The sequence below is a fragment of the Neomonachus schauinslandi genome, chromosome 8 (assembly GCF_002201575.2).
Source record: "Neomonachus schauinslandi chromosome 8, ASM220157v2, whole genome shotgun sequence".
NCBI lineage: Eukaryota > Metazoa > Chordata > Mammalia > Carnivora > Phocidae > Neomonachus > Neomonachus schauinslandi.
The window spans coordinates 144185100-144203321 of record NC_058410.1 but is presented as its reverse complement, the minus strand read 5'-3'; the positions used below and the strand labels follow the sequence as shown (position 1 = coordinate 144203321).

The following is an 18222-nucleotide window of genomic DNA, read 5'->3' as shown; positions in this document are numbered from 1 at the left end:
CTTTGGACACAGTGGATTTGTATTTTTATGTCTTTTAGATGGCAAGTCTGAACCTAAAGCCAAGAAATCAACAGTAGAGCTGCAGGACATTTTCAAAGAAGGCCCATCCCGAGGAATAAACACAGAAGAACTTAAAAAGAGAAAGTCTCTACTGGGAGATACCTGGAAGTCTAGAGAACAGTTTAAGAATCAGCACTTAAACCAGGAGAAGTATCTGGGACACGATAAAGTCACCTGTATGGAAATTCCTGCCAAAGAAAGAGATACAGAATCTAATGAATTTGGAAAAGTTTTCACTCTACAATCAATAGTTTCAGAACAGAGTGATCTTATACAAGAGTGTTTTCATGAACATGGTACACATGGAAAAATCTTCAAACAAAACTCAGAGTTAATTATACAAAGGAAGTGTGATGGAAAGAAACCTCGTAAATGTGGTGGGTGTGGGAAAACCTTCAGAGACCACACTGCTCTTGTTCAACATGAAAGGACTCATACTGGAGAGCGACCCTATAAATGTAATGTATGTGGAAAGGGATTTAACCAGAGTTCCCACCTAACAAACCATCAGAAGACTCATACAGGAGAAAGGCCCTACAAATGCAATGAATGTGAGAAGGCCTTCAGTTATTGCTCAGTCCTTATGCAACATCAGAGAATTCATAGTGGGGAGAGACCATATGAATGTACTGAATGTGGCAAGACATTCAGTCGTAGCACATACCTTACTCAGCATCAAAGAATTCACACGGGAGAGAAGCCCTATAAGTGTCTGGAATGCGGAAAGGCTTTTAGCCAGAGCACGCATCTTACTCTCCATCAGAGAATTCATACTGGAGAGAAGCCTTATGAATGCAATGAATGTGGTAAAACCTTCAGTCAGAGTGCACATCGTACTCAACATCAGAGAATTCATACTGGAGAAAAGCCCTATGAATGTAATGACTGTGGAAAAGCTTTCAGTGATCACTCAGCTCTTATTCGACATCATATCATCCACACTGGGGAGAAACCTTATGAATGTAGTAACTGTGGGAAAGCTTTCAGTTACTGTTCAGATCTCATTCAGCATCAGAGAACACATACTGGAGAGAAACCATACAAATGCAGTGAATGTGGGAATGCCTTTAGTGATTGTTCAGCCCTTATTCAGCATCAAAGAATTCACACTGGAGAGAAGCCCTATGAGTGCAATGAATGTGGGAAGGCCTTTGGTAACTACTCAGCTCTTATTCGACATCAGAGAACTCATACTGGAGAGAAGCCCTATGAATGTAAGGAATGTGGAAAAACCTTTAGCAGAAGGACATACCTTGCTCAACATCAGAGAAGTCATACAGGTGATAAACCATATAAATGTAATGAATGTGAGAAAACTTTCACCCAGAGTTCATTCCTTACACAACACATGAGGGTTCATACCGGAGAAAAACCCTACAAATGTAATGAATGTGGGAAAGCTTTCAGCGACCGCTCAGGGCATATTCAGCATCAGAGAACTCACACTGGAGAGAAGCCCTATGAATGTAATCATTGTGGGAAAGCTTTCAGTTTCTGTTCAGCTCTTATTCAACATCAGAGAATTCATACTGGAGAGAAGCTCTATAAATGCAATGACTGCGGAAAAGCCTTTAGTGATAGGTCAGCACTTATTCAACATCAGAGAACTCACGCTGGAGAGAATCCCTATAAATGTAACGTATGTGGAAAAGCCTTCAGTCAGAGTGCAAGCCTTACAAATCACCAGAAAACTCATTTTAGTGAAAAATCCTGTAAATGCAGTGAATGTGGAAAAGCCTTTAGTTACTGCTCAGGCCTTATTCAACATCAAATCATTCATACTGGAGAGAAATTTCATGAGTGCAGTAAATGTAGCAGAGTCTTTAGCCGGAGGACGGACCTTAAAAAACATCAGAAAATTCATACTGAAGAGAAACTCTACAAATGTAATGAATGTGCAAAAGCCTTCAGCCAGAGCACATATCTTACAAAACACCAGAAAATTCATAGTGGGGAGAAACCAAATATACATACTGAGTGTAGGAAAACATTTAGACAAAACTCTTCTATTCAACATGAAAAATCTCGCACTGGAGAGAAATCCTCTGAATGCCTTGAGGGTCTGGCTACTGTGGAGACCCTTCCCAGGGAAACAGAAGGAGGATCATGAAAACTGTTAATTAGAGTGGCCACATTGTTTAGTGGGAGGCACACATCTCTGGGTTTTAAAGGTCCTGGGTTTCAATCTCAGCTCTATTACCAACTAGTTCTATTACTTACTTAAGGGTAAGTCACTTTACCTCTTCATGCCTTAATTTACTCACCTAAAAAATTGGAAGGCCTGATTAATTGATCTTTAAGATCCACATTTATTTTATTTATTACTAATGCATGTTTTTATAGATGTGACTCTCAAATTGTGACTTATTTATTCTACAACAGGTCTGATTTACAATGTGAGGATGTAGTAATTAGGAATTCAATAAAGATATAGACTACATGCTACTTATTACCTTTGTATTGGTCCTCCAAAATTAAACATACCATGAGTATTCAAGGAGATTGAGACATAAAATAGTATAAATTATGCTAATTATTGCAGTAGGAAGGTTGGGGTCTTGATTAAGAATATGGTGTTTGATAAATCCTCAAAAAGAGTGAATCAAATTGTTGGTAAAGGCTGGCTTACCTAGAATCCACCCAAATTTAATGTTGCAATATACATTTTCTCTATTAAGTTGAATTGGTCACTATCATGTCCCAGGTGAAAAGGAACTAGAAAACAGTTCTAAAGTCTTGAGCAGGTTACCAAGAAAAGATGAAATTGGAAAATGCATTTGTTGTTTCCATACCTTAAACATGTAAAGACCACGTGAATGAGAATAAAACTTGAGATCCCATACACCTAGAAAAGTCTGTTGGTCTCTTGTCTTTGTCCTGTGATTACAGAGATATTAGCCTGAAAATATGAAGATTTATCTCAGAAACCTGTGATTTTAAGTTGACCAGTTAATCTTTTCCAAATTTTCTGTAATTCCTATGCATTGTTTTATAATCAAACTATTTTTTAAAAGCATTTGATAACTAAACAAATTTAATGGTTTTGGAAAAGGAGCCTACTTTAGCGAATTATGCAATGGATTTAAAAACTATGAGCACAAGTGTAAGAGACTATCATAAAGCTGCTACTTTATGACTTTTTTGTTGTTGCTTTCTCAGCCTGTTTCCCCTTACAGCAAACACCACTCTCCCTTTGAGATACATTTCAGCCAGGCAGTTCCCACTTTCTCTCCTACTTCCCAACACTTTGACCATATGCTAACTGCAATCAGGATACCCTCCTTATTTACCTTCCTAATTTCTGCCTCTCAAACTTCCTTTTATGGTTTAGCACATACATAGTCTTGGATGATGATGATGATGATGGTGATGATGATGATTCACCTTCATCAGCTGCTTTCAGCACTCATCTCTTTTTTTTTTTTTTAAGATTGTGTATTTATTTATTTATTTATTTGACAGAGAGAACACAAGCAGGGGGAGCAGCAGAGGGAGAGGGAGAAGCAGGGTCCCTGCTGAGCAGGGAGCCCCATGTGGGACTCCATCCTATGACCTGAGCTGAAGGCAGACACTTAACGACTGAGCCACCCAGGCGCCCCAGCACTCATTTCTTCTTTCTTTGAATTTCTGTAGAATTTATTCACATGGACTTTAGTACTTAGTGGTTCCTTGATGTTCAATAATCACCTTAAAGGTAGGTTCCATACCTTAGAGTTTTATAACTTCACAGAAGCTAAGTAGAAGTAGAAATAGAGTAGGTGCTCAGTAAATCTTTACTGACTGAGGAAGCGTGCTGTAGTAACAAGACCATGATGAACACACTTTATCTCATTTGCAAGATGGCTCTTCGAACTCTGTTTTGTTCCATTCATGAATATACAACCATACTTACTTTTTAAAAATATATATATTTAAAACTAGGGGTGCCTGGGTGGCTCAGTTGGTTAAGCATCTGCTTTCAGCTCAGGTCATGGTCTCAGGGTCCTGGGATCGAGCCCCGCACCGGGCTCCCTGCTCAGCAGGGAGCCTGCGTCTCCCTCTCCCACTCCCCCTGCTTGTGCTCCTTCTCTCGCTTTGTCTCTCTCTGTCAAATAAGTAAATAAAAACTTAAAAAAAATAAAACTAATTAAAACAAATAAAAATGTATAGTGATTATAATAAAACAAAAAATTATACTGTACAGCAGTCCTTTTTTTTCTTCTTCATATAGCTATTTTTGAATAGGATATGGTTCTCCATGATAATTTCTAATGTCTATACTTAACACCACTATCCTGGGATTGATTTTATTTATTTATTTATTTATTTATTTATTTATTTATTTATTTATTTATTTGACACAGAGAGAGAGATAGCGAGAGCAGGAATACAAGCAGGGGGAATGGAAGGGGGAGAAGCAGGCTTCCCGCCAAGCTGGGAGCCAGATGCGGGGCTCCATCCCAGGACCCTGGGACCATGACCTGAGCCGAAGGCAGACGTCCAATGACTGAGTCACCCAGGTGCCCCTATCCTGGGATTTTTTTAACTTGACATCCTCAATCTTTTCCAGCAAGTTGCCACTGGATTTCAGTTATGGATACCGGACTTTCACACATAGTTATTCTGGCATTTTCTTCCATAGCTTGCTGTGGAGATAACTGCTCACTTCCTGAATCACTCATTCACTTTGGTCTCTGCTAAATATCAATTTCCTGTCTCTGTTTACAATAGAAACCCATTCGTTTTTATAAATGTAAGGTCACTGCTTCCATTTTCTCTTTACCTGAGAGTTTTAACATACTGAGGTTAATTGTTATACATAGTTGATTTTCTTTATTGACCCTTTAGCAGCCAGGTTTGACTCTGTATTCAAAGAGGTTGCTTCCATTAGGATTATGGGTATCTCTTATAACAGGCCCAGAGCAGTGGTCATCCAGACTGTGGACATAAGCAACCCAGGCTTACCTGGGCAGGGGAATGCCAAGATGTCAGAACACAGGCTCTCAGTCATGTCACTCCACCATCTTTGATGTGTGTTTCTGTCTGACGTCCAGGCAGCTTGTCCCTTTTCAAGCTAGTAGAAATGTAAAGACATCTCTTTTCCAGTAGGGGTGTGACCTGGAAGTTCTGTGCATTATTTTACTCCTATCCCATTGACCATAAATGGGTCATACGACCTCATGCTCCAGAGAAGGAGCAAAGGCAGACATAGTTTGAAAGGGGAGAATGGTAATAAACAGCCAGCAGAGATCTTAGGGTGATTGTGTCCCTCATCAGTTAAATTGTAATAGAAAATGACCTGGTTTCATAAGCTCATGGGCCATGAATTCAGTCTGGAAGGTCGTCAGGCAGCTTAGATGTCCCAGTAGAGTGGCTCAATAACGGGAAGTAGAAAGCTGAAAGTGTAGGCCAGGTACGCTCTCAGAAGGTGCAGGCCATGGTCAGCATGTGCGAGATTGCCCCCCATCCAAAACGGGGAACTGAGCTAATTTCTTAATTCATTAACTTTGAGCAGGCCTTTCTTTCCGAGCGATGTGCCCAGATCTGAGCCCGAAGGCGAGTAGAGACAGCCCCAGAGCAAACACATTACAAAGGAAATCTAAATCCGGCTTCAAGCCAGGGGAAGGTTTGTAGCTGTTGCGTGCTCATGTGCTCGCCACTCAAATCTGTCCGAGAAACTGGAACATTTGTTTCCGTCCAGCTTACCTGGAAGCCAAAGTAATGATACCCATGGAAAAAGAAGTGAGATAGAGCCGAACAACTTTGTCCACACCAAGGGGTTAAAAAGGCCATCACAGATGGGTGGGAGAGGCAGAGATGCAGTCGCACCAAAACCCCACCTCTGGGGGGCAGACACACGCAGGAGGAATCTCATAGGTCTGGTAGTTGTCAGAGGGGAGGGGGTTGGAGGACAGGGGAAAGGCATCGACTGTATGATGAGGCAGGGTAACTAGACTTAGTGTGGCGAAAACTTTGTATGGTACACAAATATCAAATTATTATGCAGTGCACCTGAAACTAATGTTATATACCAGTTTTACCTCAAAACAAACAAACAAACCAAAAAACAAACCAAACTTCATCTAAAACCTTATCAACTCAGACAGGGTGGTATTTGTGCAAGGACAGACAAATGGACCAATGGAACAAAAAAGGAGCACATTTTATACTTAATAAATGGGATACAGAAGAGTATGGAAAGGCAGGACTTTTCAATAAATTGTGCTGGCATAATTAGATATCCATATGGAAAAATAATACACCCTACATAGAAACGAATTCCAGGTACATTAATGCTGAAATGTAAAAGGCAAAAGTATAAAGCATTTAGAAGAGAATATAAATAGGGGTGCCTGGGTGGCTCAGTTGGTTAAGCGACTGCCTTCGGCTCAGGTCATGATCCTGGAGTCCCGGGATCGAGTCCCGCATCGAGTCCCGCATCGGGCTCCCTGCTCGGCGGGGAGTCTGCCTCTCCCTCTGACCCTCCTCCCTCTCATGCTCTCTGTCTCTCATTCTCTCTCTCTCAAATAAATAAATAAAATCTAAAAAAAAGAGAATATAAATAAATATACTGCAGACTTTTGGATAGGAATAAGGAACAAGACACAACAGCACTAAACAGGAAAAATGGATAAATTTAATGAGATTAAATTTACAGATTAAGAATAAGTGAAATGAAGAACTTGTTCATCAAAAGGCACTATGAAAGAATGAGTCTAAGTCACAAAACGGGAGAAGATATTTGCAACATAAATATCCTACACAGGACTAGCACGAAAATACAGAAGTTCTTTTAACTTGACATCCTCAATCTTTTCCAGCAAGTTGCCACTGGATTTCAGTTATGGATACCGGACTTCTATGCCTGTGACGTCCATGAGACAGAACGGGAGACCGGCCGGAAATGTTTGGGCTGAGATGTCACCAGTGTCTCTTCTGCTTCGCTCTGCTTGTTAGAAGCCAGTCAGTATGGCCCCCAGGTGAGGAGAGGGTATTTGGACCACCTTCTGATGACAGGAGTGCCACAGTTTGTGGACCTACTTTATTATATATTTTTTTAAGATTTTATTTATTTATTTGAGAGAGAGAGAGAGCACATGAGAGGGGGGAGGGTCAGAGGGAGAAGCAGACTCCCCACTGAGCAGGGAGCCCGATGTGGGACTCGATCCCAGGACTCTGGGATCATGACCTGAGCCGAAGGCAGACGCTTAACAACTGAGCCACCCAGGCGCCCCTCAAGCATACTTTAAAACAACTACAGCAAGCAACCTTATTAGAAATTGGGAAAATGCAAACCAACCCTGTAATTAGATGCTACTGATCTTCCACCAAAATAGCTAAAATTAAAAAGACAAGAAGTACTAATTATTGGCAAGGACTCTAAGTAATAACGTTCATCACTACTGTTGAGCATCTAAACTGATAGAAATACTGTGGAAGTCAGTTGGACTTTAGTAAGTTAAAGATGTACATACCCTATTATCCTAGGTCTCTACCCAAGAGAAACACGTGCGCGTGTTCAGCAGGAGGGTCTGTAGGAGAATTTTCACAGTGGTGGTGTCTGTTGAGCCAAGAATCGGAAACAACTGGAGTGAACATTTGCACTAACTCGGATAAACAGTGTCGAATACTATTCAGCAGTTGGCAACAGATCAGAGCTACAGAAAACAATATGGATGAACCTTACAAACATAATTTTGTGAGAGGAAGATACAAAGGAAGCATTTAGTCTGATGATGCTTACGTAAGTTTCAAAACCAGACAAAATTAGGCTGTATTGTTTAGGGATATATATGTACATGGTGAAATGTATTAGGAATGTAAATACAGGGCGCCTGGGTGGCTCAGTGGGTTAAGCGTCTGCCTTCGGCTCAGGTCATGATCCCAGGGTCCTGGGATTGAGTCCCACGTTGGGCCCCTTGCTCGGCGGGAAGCCTGCTTCTCCCTCTCCCACTCCCCTTGCTTGTGCTCTCTCTCTCTCTTTCTGACAAATAAGTAAATAAAATCTTTTTTAAAAAATGTAAATACACAGTTACTGTAAAAGTCAGGACTGAGTTTTTCTGGGGGCGTAAGGAAAACATGGAGGACAGAGGTTTAAAGGGAAGGGACACACACAGCTTCCTGGGTGCCAACAAGGCCCTGATCACCATCCCGAGTGATGGTTAGATGTTCACTTTGTGATTACTTGTTAAGCTGCAGGTGTAGATTTTATTTACCTCCCTGTGTGTTATATTTCACAATAAAAATATAAAACAGAACAAAGAGAGACAAGGAAGCTTCCTCTGTTTGAACATGTAAAGATTTCCAACCTATATTGTGAAGTATCAAAAGCAAGGCCCAGAACAAATGAATATATTTACAGGAAAGTGGATAAATTCCAGAAGGATAGGTAAGAAATGAAGAACAGTAGAACCAATGGAGGATGGGGGACAAAGTAGGAACCAGGTAGGTAGGTGACCAGGGAAACGTCTGTATAATCATTTTGAACTCTGTGAGTCCACTACTATTTCAAAATGCCAAACAAGCAAATGAGTAAAACCTCTCAAAGCTGTATTCAGAAGACTTACAGGAATGTGTGTCTTCCTTAGAACAGTTTCCCACGCCTTTGAGCCGCATGCATTATATCCTCAAGCTTAGGCACCAGTGGCTCAGGAGTCAGGGTTTATTCCTGGGCAGCCTAAAGGTTTGGGAAGGAGAAGAATTAATGCAGATGGGACTGGAGTCTCAGGTGCTCAGTGCCAGGCGAGCTTTAACTCCTGCATGGGCACTGGCTAGATGCCAGACCACGGGACTAGGCAGAGGACCCACGGTTAGCCGCTCGGGCTTATGCACCCGACCAGGAGCGGTAGAAACAGAATCTGGAACACTTTACCTATGAAAAGCCCATTCCTGTCGCTGTTCAGGGTTAAACTCTTGAAATTTGCTTACACATCCTCCTGCAGAAGACTCCTTTACTGAGTGTTTCCTGTGTAGGTGGCAGGCCATTCATTTGGCCTTTACTTAACAAACTGTCAGTGGGGAGCTGCCATACGACATGTATTCCTCCAGACACCGGGACGATAGCTGTGAGCAAAATGGGCAAAAATCTCTGTCTTCATGGAATTTGCGTTCTAATGGGAAATTCAGACGAATGAAAAATATATAAGTACTAATAAAAAATAAAGCAGGAAGATAATAGGGATGACTCATTTAAAAGTGTTTTGAAATTTTAAATGTGTTGAACAGGTAAGATTTCACTGAGAGGTTGATATTTGAGCAAAACCCTGAAGGACAGGAGGAAATGAGTTAGGCACATATTTGGGGGGCAGGGGGGAGAGTTTCCAGGCAGAGAACACAAGAGAGGACAAAGGCCTGAGGCTGGGGCAGACCAGACTTGCGCCCCACTGTCTGAGGATGAGCAGGAGGCTGTGCGGCTGGGGAAGGGGGGCCCAGGGAGGGGGAGGAGTGAGCAGGGGATGGCTGCAGGGGTCACTAGAAGCACTTCAGCTTTCATCCTGGAACCAGAGGGGAGCCCTGGGAGAGTTGTGCACTAATTCTTTGTTTAGAATAGACAGGAAGGGGGGCAAAGAGAAATAGAAACAGGGAGAGCACTGAAGAGTCTATTGCAAACATCCAGGCAAGAGGTGATGGTAGATTTCGAGTGTGACAGCAACGGAAGGAGCAAGAAAAGGTTGGGTAATGGATACATTTTGAGAGTGGAGCTGAGAGATGGGATCTAGGATCCGAGCCAAAGAGCATCCACAGCTGGAGCAGCTGCTTATAGGGATGGGGAAGATGGGCGAGGAGCCAGATTGGGGAAAAACGGGGAGTTCGGGTTTTGACAATGTTGGGTATAAAATACCTGTGGAGCAATCCTGGGTACATTCCAGGAGCTTCAAAAACCAGTCTTGAGGAGTCAGCAAAAGCTTCCAGAAGGAGGTAATGGGTAGCGTCCGAACTGAGATCCAAAGCACAAGCAGGGGATGACAAATGGAGAAGGGGGCAGGAATTCGAGGGGAGCGGCCCCTGCGAAGTGGAAGAGCACGAGAGGACACGAGGCAACAGGACTCTCACGGTCCCTGTGCGCCCCCGCCCCTCGGTCACGCTCTCCGGTCCGAGGACTGGAAGTTGCAGCGGAGAGGTTTAGAACCCGGTTGGGCGGGCACTACTTAGATGGCCTCCAGTCCCCCGTGCGCGGCGTGAAGTTCTCGCGGGGCGCGCGGCGTGTGGTTGCTGGACCCCCGCGCACGGGCAGCCGCACCCGCAGCCCCGGTGGACAGACTGCCGAGAGCCTGAGCCCGCAGATAAGCCCGGAAAACACAAGTCCGTGCAAACACAGGGACTCCGGGTCCTTGTCAAAACGGATCCAAACTTACCCAGCCAGAAACGGAATTCTGGAAGTCTGGCTGCCTTGCGGACAGAAGAAAAGCCTCTTGGCGACTGCTCTTCGACGGCAGCTGGTGGCGACCTTCGCGCCCCAGGCCGCCGTGATGGCCGCAGCCCCCGGCTCCTCCCCAGCGCGGGGGCCGCGGGCCGCGCCCCACCGCCTCCCTTGCGGCTCCTCCCCGGGGCCGCACAAGCTTCGGGGAAGCGGGCTCGGCAGCTGCGCCCCGGGCGGATCGGGAAGGCACGCCCTTGGAGGAGCTGCTGGAAGCACCTGCTTCTCAAGGGGACCGGGTTGAAAGAGGCTGAGAAGAGGGGGCAAGGACGAAGGAAAAAGACGCGGCGAAAGAAATGACACCGTCTGCATGTGGGAAAAACGAACTGTGCCCCTGGAATTGCACGTTAACGCGGATGCATCCGCTCGTAGGCGCTGGCGCAGCGGCGGGCCTGAGATTCGAAGCCATCCTCGACTGTGAGTTTTATAAGCAACTCCTGCTGAGCTGTGTGCAAACAGTTTAACGAAATCTACCCCTAGAGCTTTCATATTTAGTTAAATATGGCCACAGAAAATTCGCCTTCTGAGAATCAGTCTGCCAGGGAAGTACACCTCTAAGTCCCACGTTCTCACCCTCCTCGGCAGAATCTCGCCCTTCTGCTGGTAGATTAAGACATTTCTGTAAACGAAGACTCATCTGACTGTGGCACATTGTCCTGGATTTGTGAAAACGCTCTCCTTGCGGATTCCCAGAGTGGGAACAATTGGAAATATTGAGTCAGAGATGCCTCCTTCAGTCGAGGTGGTCTCTTACAGGATTTCACTGGGGGGCTCTAAGTGGGGGGATAACAAATTCCACATTCACATCCAGTACATCTTCCAGTGAAGGGGGTTTTCAAATTATCTATTATTTTGCGCTATAAGTAGATGCAAATATAACCCAATCCACAAGAAGTATTTTTAACATAGATTTGGGGTCACAGGAAATAACAGCAGATTTCAATGTTTATACTTGTATTTGGTACCTAGAAGTATGGTAGGAAGATCAAGAAAGACTAGATACAAAATGATGGTTGGGATTAAAAAAAAATCTATGGGAGACCCGGAATGGAAATAACGATTTCAAGGAGATAAAGATCAATGTAAAATCTTCCACAGAAGATTAAAGAAGGGTCTCTGTCTCTGTCTCCCTCTCTCTCTCAAGGGATATTGCTAAGTGTTAAGTTACTAAACTTTTTAGATTCCTTGGATACAAGTCACAAGACCCTTCAGAAGAATTTGAACATATGAAAAAAAAAGCTACATGTCCAGTGAAAAATTGTGCGAGGGAACAGCCAAGTTGCCAAAATTCTTTTAGGGGTTAAGAACATCAGGGAAGTGCACACCGTAGGGCCGCTCACAGTCACCAGACATTTCCCCTCCTTTTTAATGACTTGATTTTTCTTGCACCAAGAAAAAGATTGGTAGGGCGCCTGGGTGGCTCAGTTGGTTAAGCGACTGCCTTCGGCTCGGGTCATGATCCTGGAGTCCCAGGATCGAGTCCCGCGTCGGGCTCCCTGCTCAGCGGGGAGTCTGCCTCTCTCTCTGACCCTCCCCCCTCTCATGCTCTCTGTCTCATTCTCTCTCTCGGATAAATGAATAAAATCTTTAAAAAAAAAAAAAGATTGGTAGATGTTACCAAACTTGGCAGATTCTTACCATTGTTCTCCATTGGTTGCTGTTTTTTCCTTCTCTTGTTTTTTACTATCTATTTATATTTTTATTGTTTCTTTGTTCCTCTTTGTGTCCTTTTTGGTTATTTCTTGGTGCCCAGTAAATAAGAGCTGACAGATTTCACTAAATATTCCGTAAATATTTATTGGGAGCAATCTGTTGGTTTCTTTTGTTTATTTTCCCTTTCTACAAGTGTACCCAAATAAGGATTGTTTTCTTGATGCCATTTACATTCCTTCTCTACCTACCTACAGAAAACATAAACAAGTGCTGGGTGAATTGACTATAGAGGTTAAACACCTGCTCAGTTGCCTTTCCTGAATGCAAGAATGAATGGACCACACTATTAAGCTTCATCCTATTTATGTGTATGGATAAGACAATTTTCCCAGAGCCTGGGTAGCTCAGTTGGTAGAGCATCAGACTTTTAATCTGAGGGTCCAGGGTTCAAGTCCCTGTCCAGGCAATGTGGTCCTTGCTTTCCCTGGGTCTGAGGGTCCCTAGGTTTTGTCCTTTGGGGAAGGAGATTTGGGTTCCACTTTGACTTTTACCTGTCTAGAATGAGAAAACACCAAAAAGTCAGTTACCTTCAACCTTAACCAAAGTAGCTGAGATTTGCTATTCTCTTCCAAGCAGAAGATGACTTTAGTGCTTTTTAATAGAGATTTCCCCAGGAGCACAGTCCAAGGAGTATAAGAAAGCTATCCCTCTAGGCTAGGGTGTTTTAGAAAAGGAACTGGAAATTATATATATTGAGTAAAGTGTTCACTGTGTCAAAACACAGGACCTTTAGATTTTCCGTCGTTCACACTCACAACTGAGCTACTTGGCAGATGGGGAGAGCTCTCTGCCAAGTCCTGGTGATGTCACATTCTAATATAGGGCAAATGGTGCTGCGTTACTTGACAGATACTGCAATAAGGTCTTAGGTGAAATACTCATCCTCCCCAGAAACACAGGGACACTTTGCCGTTCATTTCCACAATTCTGGCCAATTGTGAGTTGATGGTGCAGTTGACTGCTCAGTGGATTGTATTTTTCTCTAGAAACACACATTTCCCCCTCCCTCTCTGTCTTAGGATTATACTTCCCATTCCCTTTGAAGATGATATGATGGTTTACATAGAAAATCCCAAGGAATCTAAAAACAAACCCCTCCTAGAACAAATATGTATGTTCAGCAAAGTCACAAAATACAAGGTCAAAATACAAAAATCAACTGTATTTCTAGACACTACCAATAAACATGTGGGCACCAGAACTAAAATACAGTATCACTTACATCACTTAAAAAAATAACTTAGATGCAAATCTACCAGAACATGGACATGCTGCAAAATACAAAACTGCAAAAGGCTGATGAAAGAAATCAAGGACCTAAATAAATAGAGAGATATTCTGTGTCCATTGATTGGAAGACTCGGACATGTCAAGTCTTCTCAAAGTTATATACAGGTTTAACATAATTTCTATCAAAATCCAGTGAGTTATTTTTGTAGATATGAACATGACCATTCTAAAATTTATATGGAAAGGCAAATGAGTTAGAATAACTAAAACAAATTTTGAGAAAAAGAGAAATAAAGTGGAAGAAATCACTCTTATTATTTCAAGACATTTGACAGCCACAGTACTAAAGACTGCATGTTATTGGCAGAGGGCTAGATACTGAGACAGCAAAGAGGACCCATAAATCACCGCATACAAGTACAGCTAAGTTATTTTTGACAAAAGTATGAAAGCAATTTAGTAGAGGAAGGAAAGTCTTAGTATTTTTAAAAAAAATGGCGTTGGAGAAATTTGACATCCTTAGGCCAAAAAAAAAAAAAAAAGCACTAATCTCAACCTAAACCTCCACTGTATTAAAAAATTAACTGGAAATGAAAGATTGAAAGTAAAACACAAACGTATAAAACTTTTAGGAGAAAAATAAGAAAATTTGGAGGACCTCAGGCTTGGAGATTTTTAGACATGACACCAAAAACACACCCATAAAAGACAAATTTGACCCAATGAATTTCATTAAAACTAAAAGCTTTTGCTCTGCAAAGGACCTTTTTAAGAGGATAAAAAGGTAAGTTACAGATGGGAGGAAATGTTTGCAAACCACATATCTGGCAAAAGACTCATATCTAGAATATACAAAGAATCCTCAAAACTCAACATTAAAACAACAATCAATTAGAAAATGGGCAAAAGACATGAAGAGACATTTCACCAAAGAGGATATACAAACGGCACATGAAAAGATGTTCAATATCACTAGTCGTGTAGGAAATGGGAATTAAGACCATGATGAGGTATCATGGCACATCTGTTAGAAGCGTTGAAGGAACAAATTTTATCTGACGCTGCCTTTCGCTGGCAAGGACACAGAGACCCTCCATCTGTCACCCATGGCTGATGGGAGTGGGAGATGGGAAAGCAGTTTGGCAGTTTCTTAAAGAAACGACACATAACACTCACTATACAATCCAGGATTTCCATTCCCAGGTATCTATCCCAGAACAATGAAAACTTAGGTCCACACAAAAACCGTACACTATTCTTCAGAGAAGCCTTATTTGTAATTGCGCAAACTGGAAACAACCAACGGGTTTCTCAGTGGGCGACTGCTTAACCCAACTGTGGTACATCTATTCTATGGAATACAGCTCAGCAATAAAAAACATGAATGAACTACTGATACATGCAATAATTTAGATAGATCTCACGGGCACTGTGCTAGATGAAAAAAAGCCAATCTTAAAAGGTCACATACTTTTTTTTTTTTAAGATTTTATTTATTTATTTGAGACAGAGAGAATGAGAGAGACAGAGAGCATGAGAGGGAGGAGGGTCAGAGGGAGGAGCAGACTCCCCGCCAAGCAGGGAGCCCGATGCGGGACTCGATCCCGGGACTCCAGGATCATGACCTGAGCCGAAGGCAGTCGCTTAACCGACTGAGCCACCCAGGCGCCCAATGAAACTTTATTATTTTTTTATAAAGATTTTATTTATTATTTGACAGAGAATGAGAGAGAGAGAGCACGTGAGAGGGGGGAAGGTCACACGGAGAAGCAGATGAGCTGGGAGCCCGAAGTGGGACTCGATCCCGGGACTCCAGGATCATGACCCAAGCCGAAGGCAGTCACCTAACCGACTGAGCCACCCAGGCGCCCGAAAGGTCACATACTTTTTGACCTCACATATCTATCAGTCTCAAAATGACATCACAGAGATGCAAAACAGATTGGCGGGGACCAGGAGCTAAGGATGGTGGGGAGCGGTGGGTGGGTGTAAGTATAGAGAGAGAGCACGAGAGATCTTGGTGGTAAAAGGCAATGGTTTTGTATCTTGGCTGCAGTGGTGGGGACACAAATCTGCACAGACAACAAAACGACAGAACGCTAGAACTATACACACACACAGCAATGGAAGGTGAGAATTCCTCATCCTCGGAAAACTGTAAGGGGAACTTAATATCCAAGGATCTTTGAGGTATTCACAGAAAATGGAGGGCAGGGGGCATCTCTCCAAAGCCTTTGGATTTATTGGTCCTGCCATTTGAACAAAAGCTTGAAGAAGGGGTGTGTGTGTGTGTGGGGGGGTTAATCCTATAGAGATATGAGGTAAGAATTCTCCAAGTAGTGGGAGCCATCAGAACAATAGGTTGGATGCAAGAATCCTTCAGCAGATGAAGGGGAAGACAAATGCAGGACAAATGCAGGACAAATGCAGGACAGAGGTGGGAAAACCCGAATCACAGAGGACTTCTCTAGAATGTGCAGTATTCCTTCACCCACTGCAGGAATAAACACACAGGGAGGCATAGAGAATACAGAGGCTCAGAGAGTTAACATGTTCACTGTTAAAGAAAAGCTGGGGGGCACCTGGGGGGCTCAGGCATTAAGCGTCTGCCTTCGGCTCAGGTCATGATCCCAGGGTCCTGGGATCGAGCCCCACATCCGGCTTCCTGCTCGGCGGGAAACCTGCTTCTCCCACTGCCCCGCTGGCGTTCCCTCTCTCGCTGTGTCTCTCCCTGTCAAATAAATAAATAAAATCTTTTAAAAAAAAAAAAGCAAAATGATTAAACTTATTAAAAAAAAAGAAAAGCTGGGGGAACTGGAACCTTTTCCTTAACTCTTTGACTGCTGGTCCCACCCTCAGGAAAAGGTCACTGTCTTCCACTCCATTATCTGACCCCAGAGGGACAAGCCATTTCTTTTTTTTTAAATTTTTTATTCTTATGTTAATCCCCATACATTACATCATTAGTTTTAGATGAAGTGTTCCATGATTCATTGTTTGTGCATAACACCCAGTGCTCCATGCAGAATGTGCCCTCCTCAATACCCACCACCAGGCTAACCCATCCCCCCACCCCCCTCCCCTCTAGAACCCTGTTTGTTTTTCAGAGTCCATCGTCTCTCATGGTTCGTCTACCCCTCCGATTTCCCCCCCTTCATTCTTCCCCTCCCGCTACCTTCTTCTTCTTCTTTTTTTTTTCTTAACATATATTGCATTATTTGTTTCAGAGGTACAGATCTGAGAGTCAACAGTCTTGCACAATTCACAGCACTTACCAGAGCACATACCCTCCCCAGTGTCTATCACCCAGTCACCCCATCCCACCCCCCCACCCCCCACTCCAGGAACCCTCAGTTTGTTTCCTGCAATTAAGAATTCCTCGTATCAGTGAAGTCATATGATACATGTCTTTCTCCGATTGACTTATTTCATTCAGCAGAACACCCTCCAGTTCCATCCACATCGTTGCAAATGGCAAGATCTCATTCTTTTTGATGGCTGCATAATATTCCATTGTATATATATACCACATCTTCTTTATCCATTCATCTGTCGATGGACATCTTGGCTCTTTCCAGTTTGGCTATTGTGGACATTGCTGCTATAAACATCGGGGTGCACGTACCCCTTCAGATCACTACATTTGTATCTTTGGGGTAAATACCCAGTAGAGCAATTGCTGGATCCTATGGTAGCTCTATTTTCAACTTTTTGAGGAACCTCCACACTGTTTTCCAGAGTGGCTGCACCAGCTTGCATTCCCACCAACAGTGTAGGAGGGTTCCCCTTTCTCTGCAACCCCGCCAACATCTGAGGGACAAGTCATTTCTAATACCATTATATAGGTGACAGTGTTTTTCAATCCATCTTGTGTCTCAGAAGTGAATGAGCGTAAAGTCAATATTTTTAAAAAAGTCAAGACTGGTATTTTAAGAAATGAAATAGAATAGGAATAGGAAATATCAGAATAAATCCCATGTAGTAAAATATTGTTTGGTGGAGTTCGGTTTCTCTCTCTAGATAGATAGATAGATTCAGTTGGATATACTCTCTATATAGACACATATTTGTTTGCATACTGTATTGAGTTGTGATTTAAAATGTATTTCTGATTCTGGGTTGCAGTCAGAAAATTTGCAAGAAAACTGCTTTTTGGGAGAATACAGCATCTTTTGAAGATGGCAGCATCTCCTTGGGACGACGAAGATCTAGGAGGGTAAAAGCCCGAAAGGAATAATCACGTTTCACTTTTCTCGGATCTAGAGTATCCCTGGGGGGTTTAAGAGGAACAGGTAGCCTGCGGTCTGGTTCCTGTCTCTGGGCTCCCTCCTCCTTCACGTGAAGTCTGGGAAAACAAATCTGAATTCAAGACCACCCTTGTCCTGAGGAAATCTCGGCCGAAAGGAAGCTCCATCCCACCTGGACTGCCTTAAGAAGGCCCGAATTAAAGGCCGTTTGAAGTAAGAGTCTCCCCGGAAGCGAGGGAAACCTGAAATTGGCCGGAAAGTGACTAGCGATGTTTCTCCGTCTGTCTCCGCGAGGGGACGCTGGTGTCAGGGAGTTGCCGTGGCCGCGGCCCGAGCTGCAGGAGCGGGGCTGGCAAGGGGTGCGCACCCCCGCTCTGCCCCGGGAAGGGCTGTGCGCAACCTTCCCCGCCGGCTGGGTGCTGTGCGCGCCCCAGCTCTGCCCGCGAAGGGCCGCCCTCCCCCTACCCCGCCGGCCCCCGCTGGGTTGTGCTGTGCGCGCCCCGGCTCTGCCCCAGGAAGGACCGCGTGGGCCCCAGCTCCGACCAGGAAAGGGCCGTGCGCAACCTCCTCCGCCGG

At 43.6% G+C, this 18222-nt stretch overlaps 1 protein-coding gene and 1 non-coding gene across 2 annotated transcripts; both read left to right on the top strand.

Annotated features, from left to right (window-relative positions):
- Positions 1-238: 238 nt before the first annotated feature.
- On the top strand, positions 239-11282 carry LOC110586955 (zinc finger protein OZF-like). Its single transcript, XM_021697246.2, has 2 exons — positions 239-1641; positions 11150-11282. The coding sequence occupies exons 1-2, from the start codon at positions 239-241 to the stop codon at positions 11280-11282; spliced, it is 1536 nt and encodes a 511-aa protein (XP_021552921.2).
- A 1220-nt stretch (positions 11283-12502) lies between these two features.
- TRNAK-UUU lies at positions 12503-12575 on the top strand. The gene has a single exon. It is a non-coding gene; the product is annotated as a tRNA-Lys (tRNA).
- The last annotated feature ends 5647 nt before the right edge of the window (positions 12576-18222 follow it).

Excerpts from the sequence above, each read along its gene's own strand:
- LOC110586955 (XM_021697246.2), top strand. The coding sequence starts at position 239 with ATGGAAATTCCTGCCAAAGAAAGAGATACAGAATCTAATGAATTTGGA. Across the intron at positions 1,642-11,149 it reads GGAAAAGCCTTTAGTGATAG|AGTGGGAACAATTGGAAATA; the intron begins GTCAGCACTTAT and ends GCGGATTCCCAG.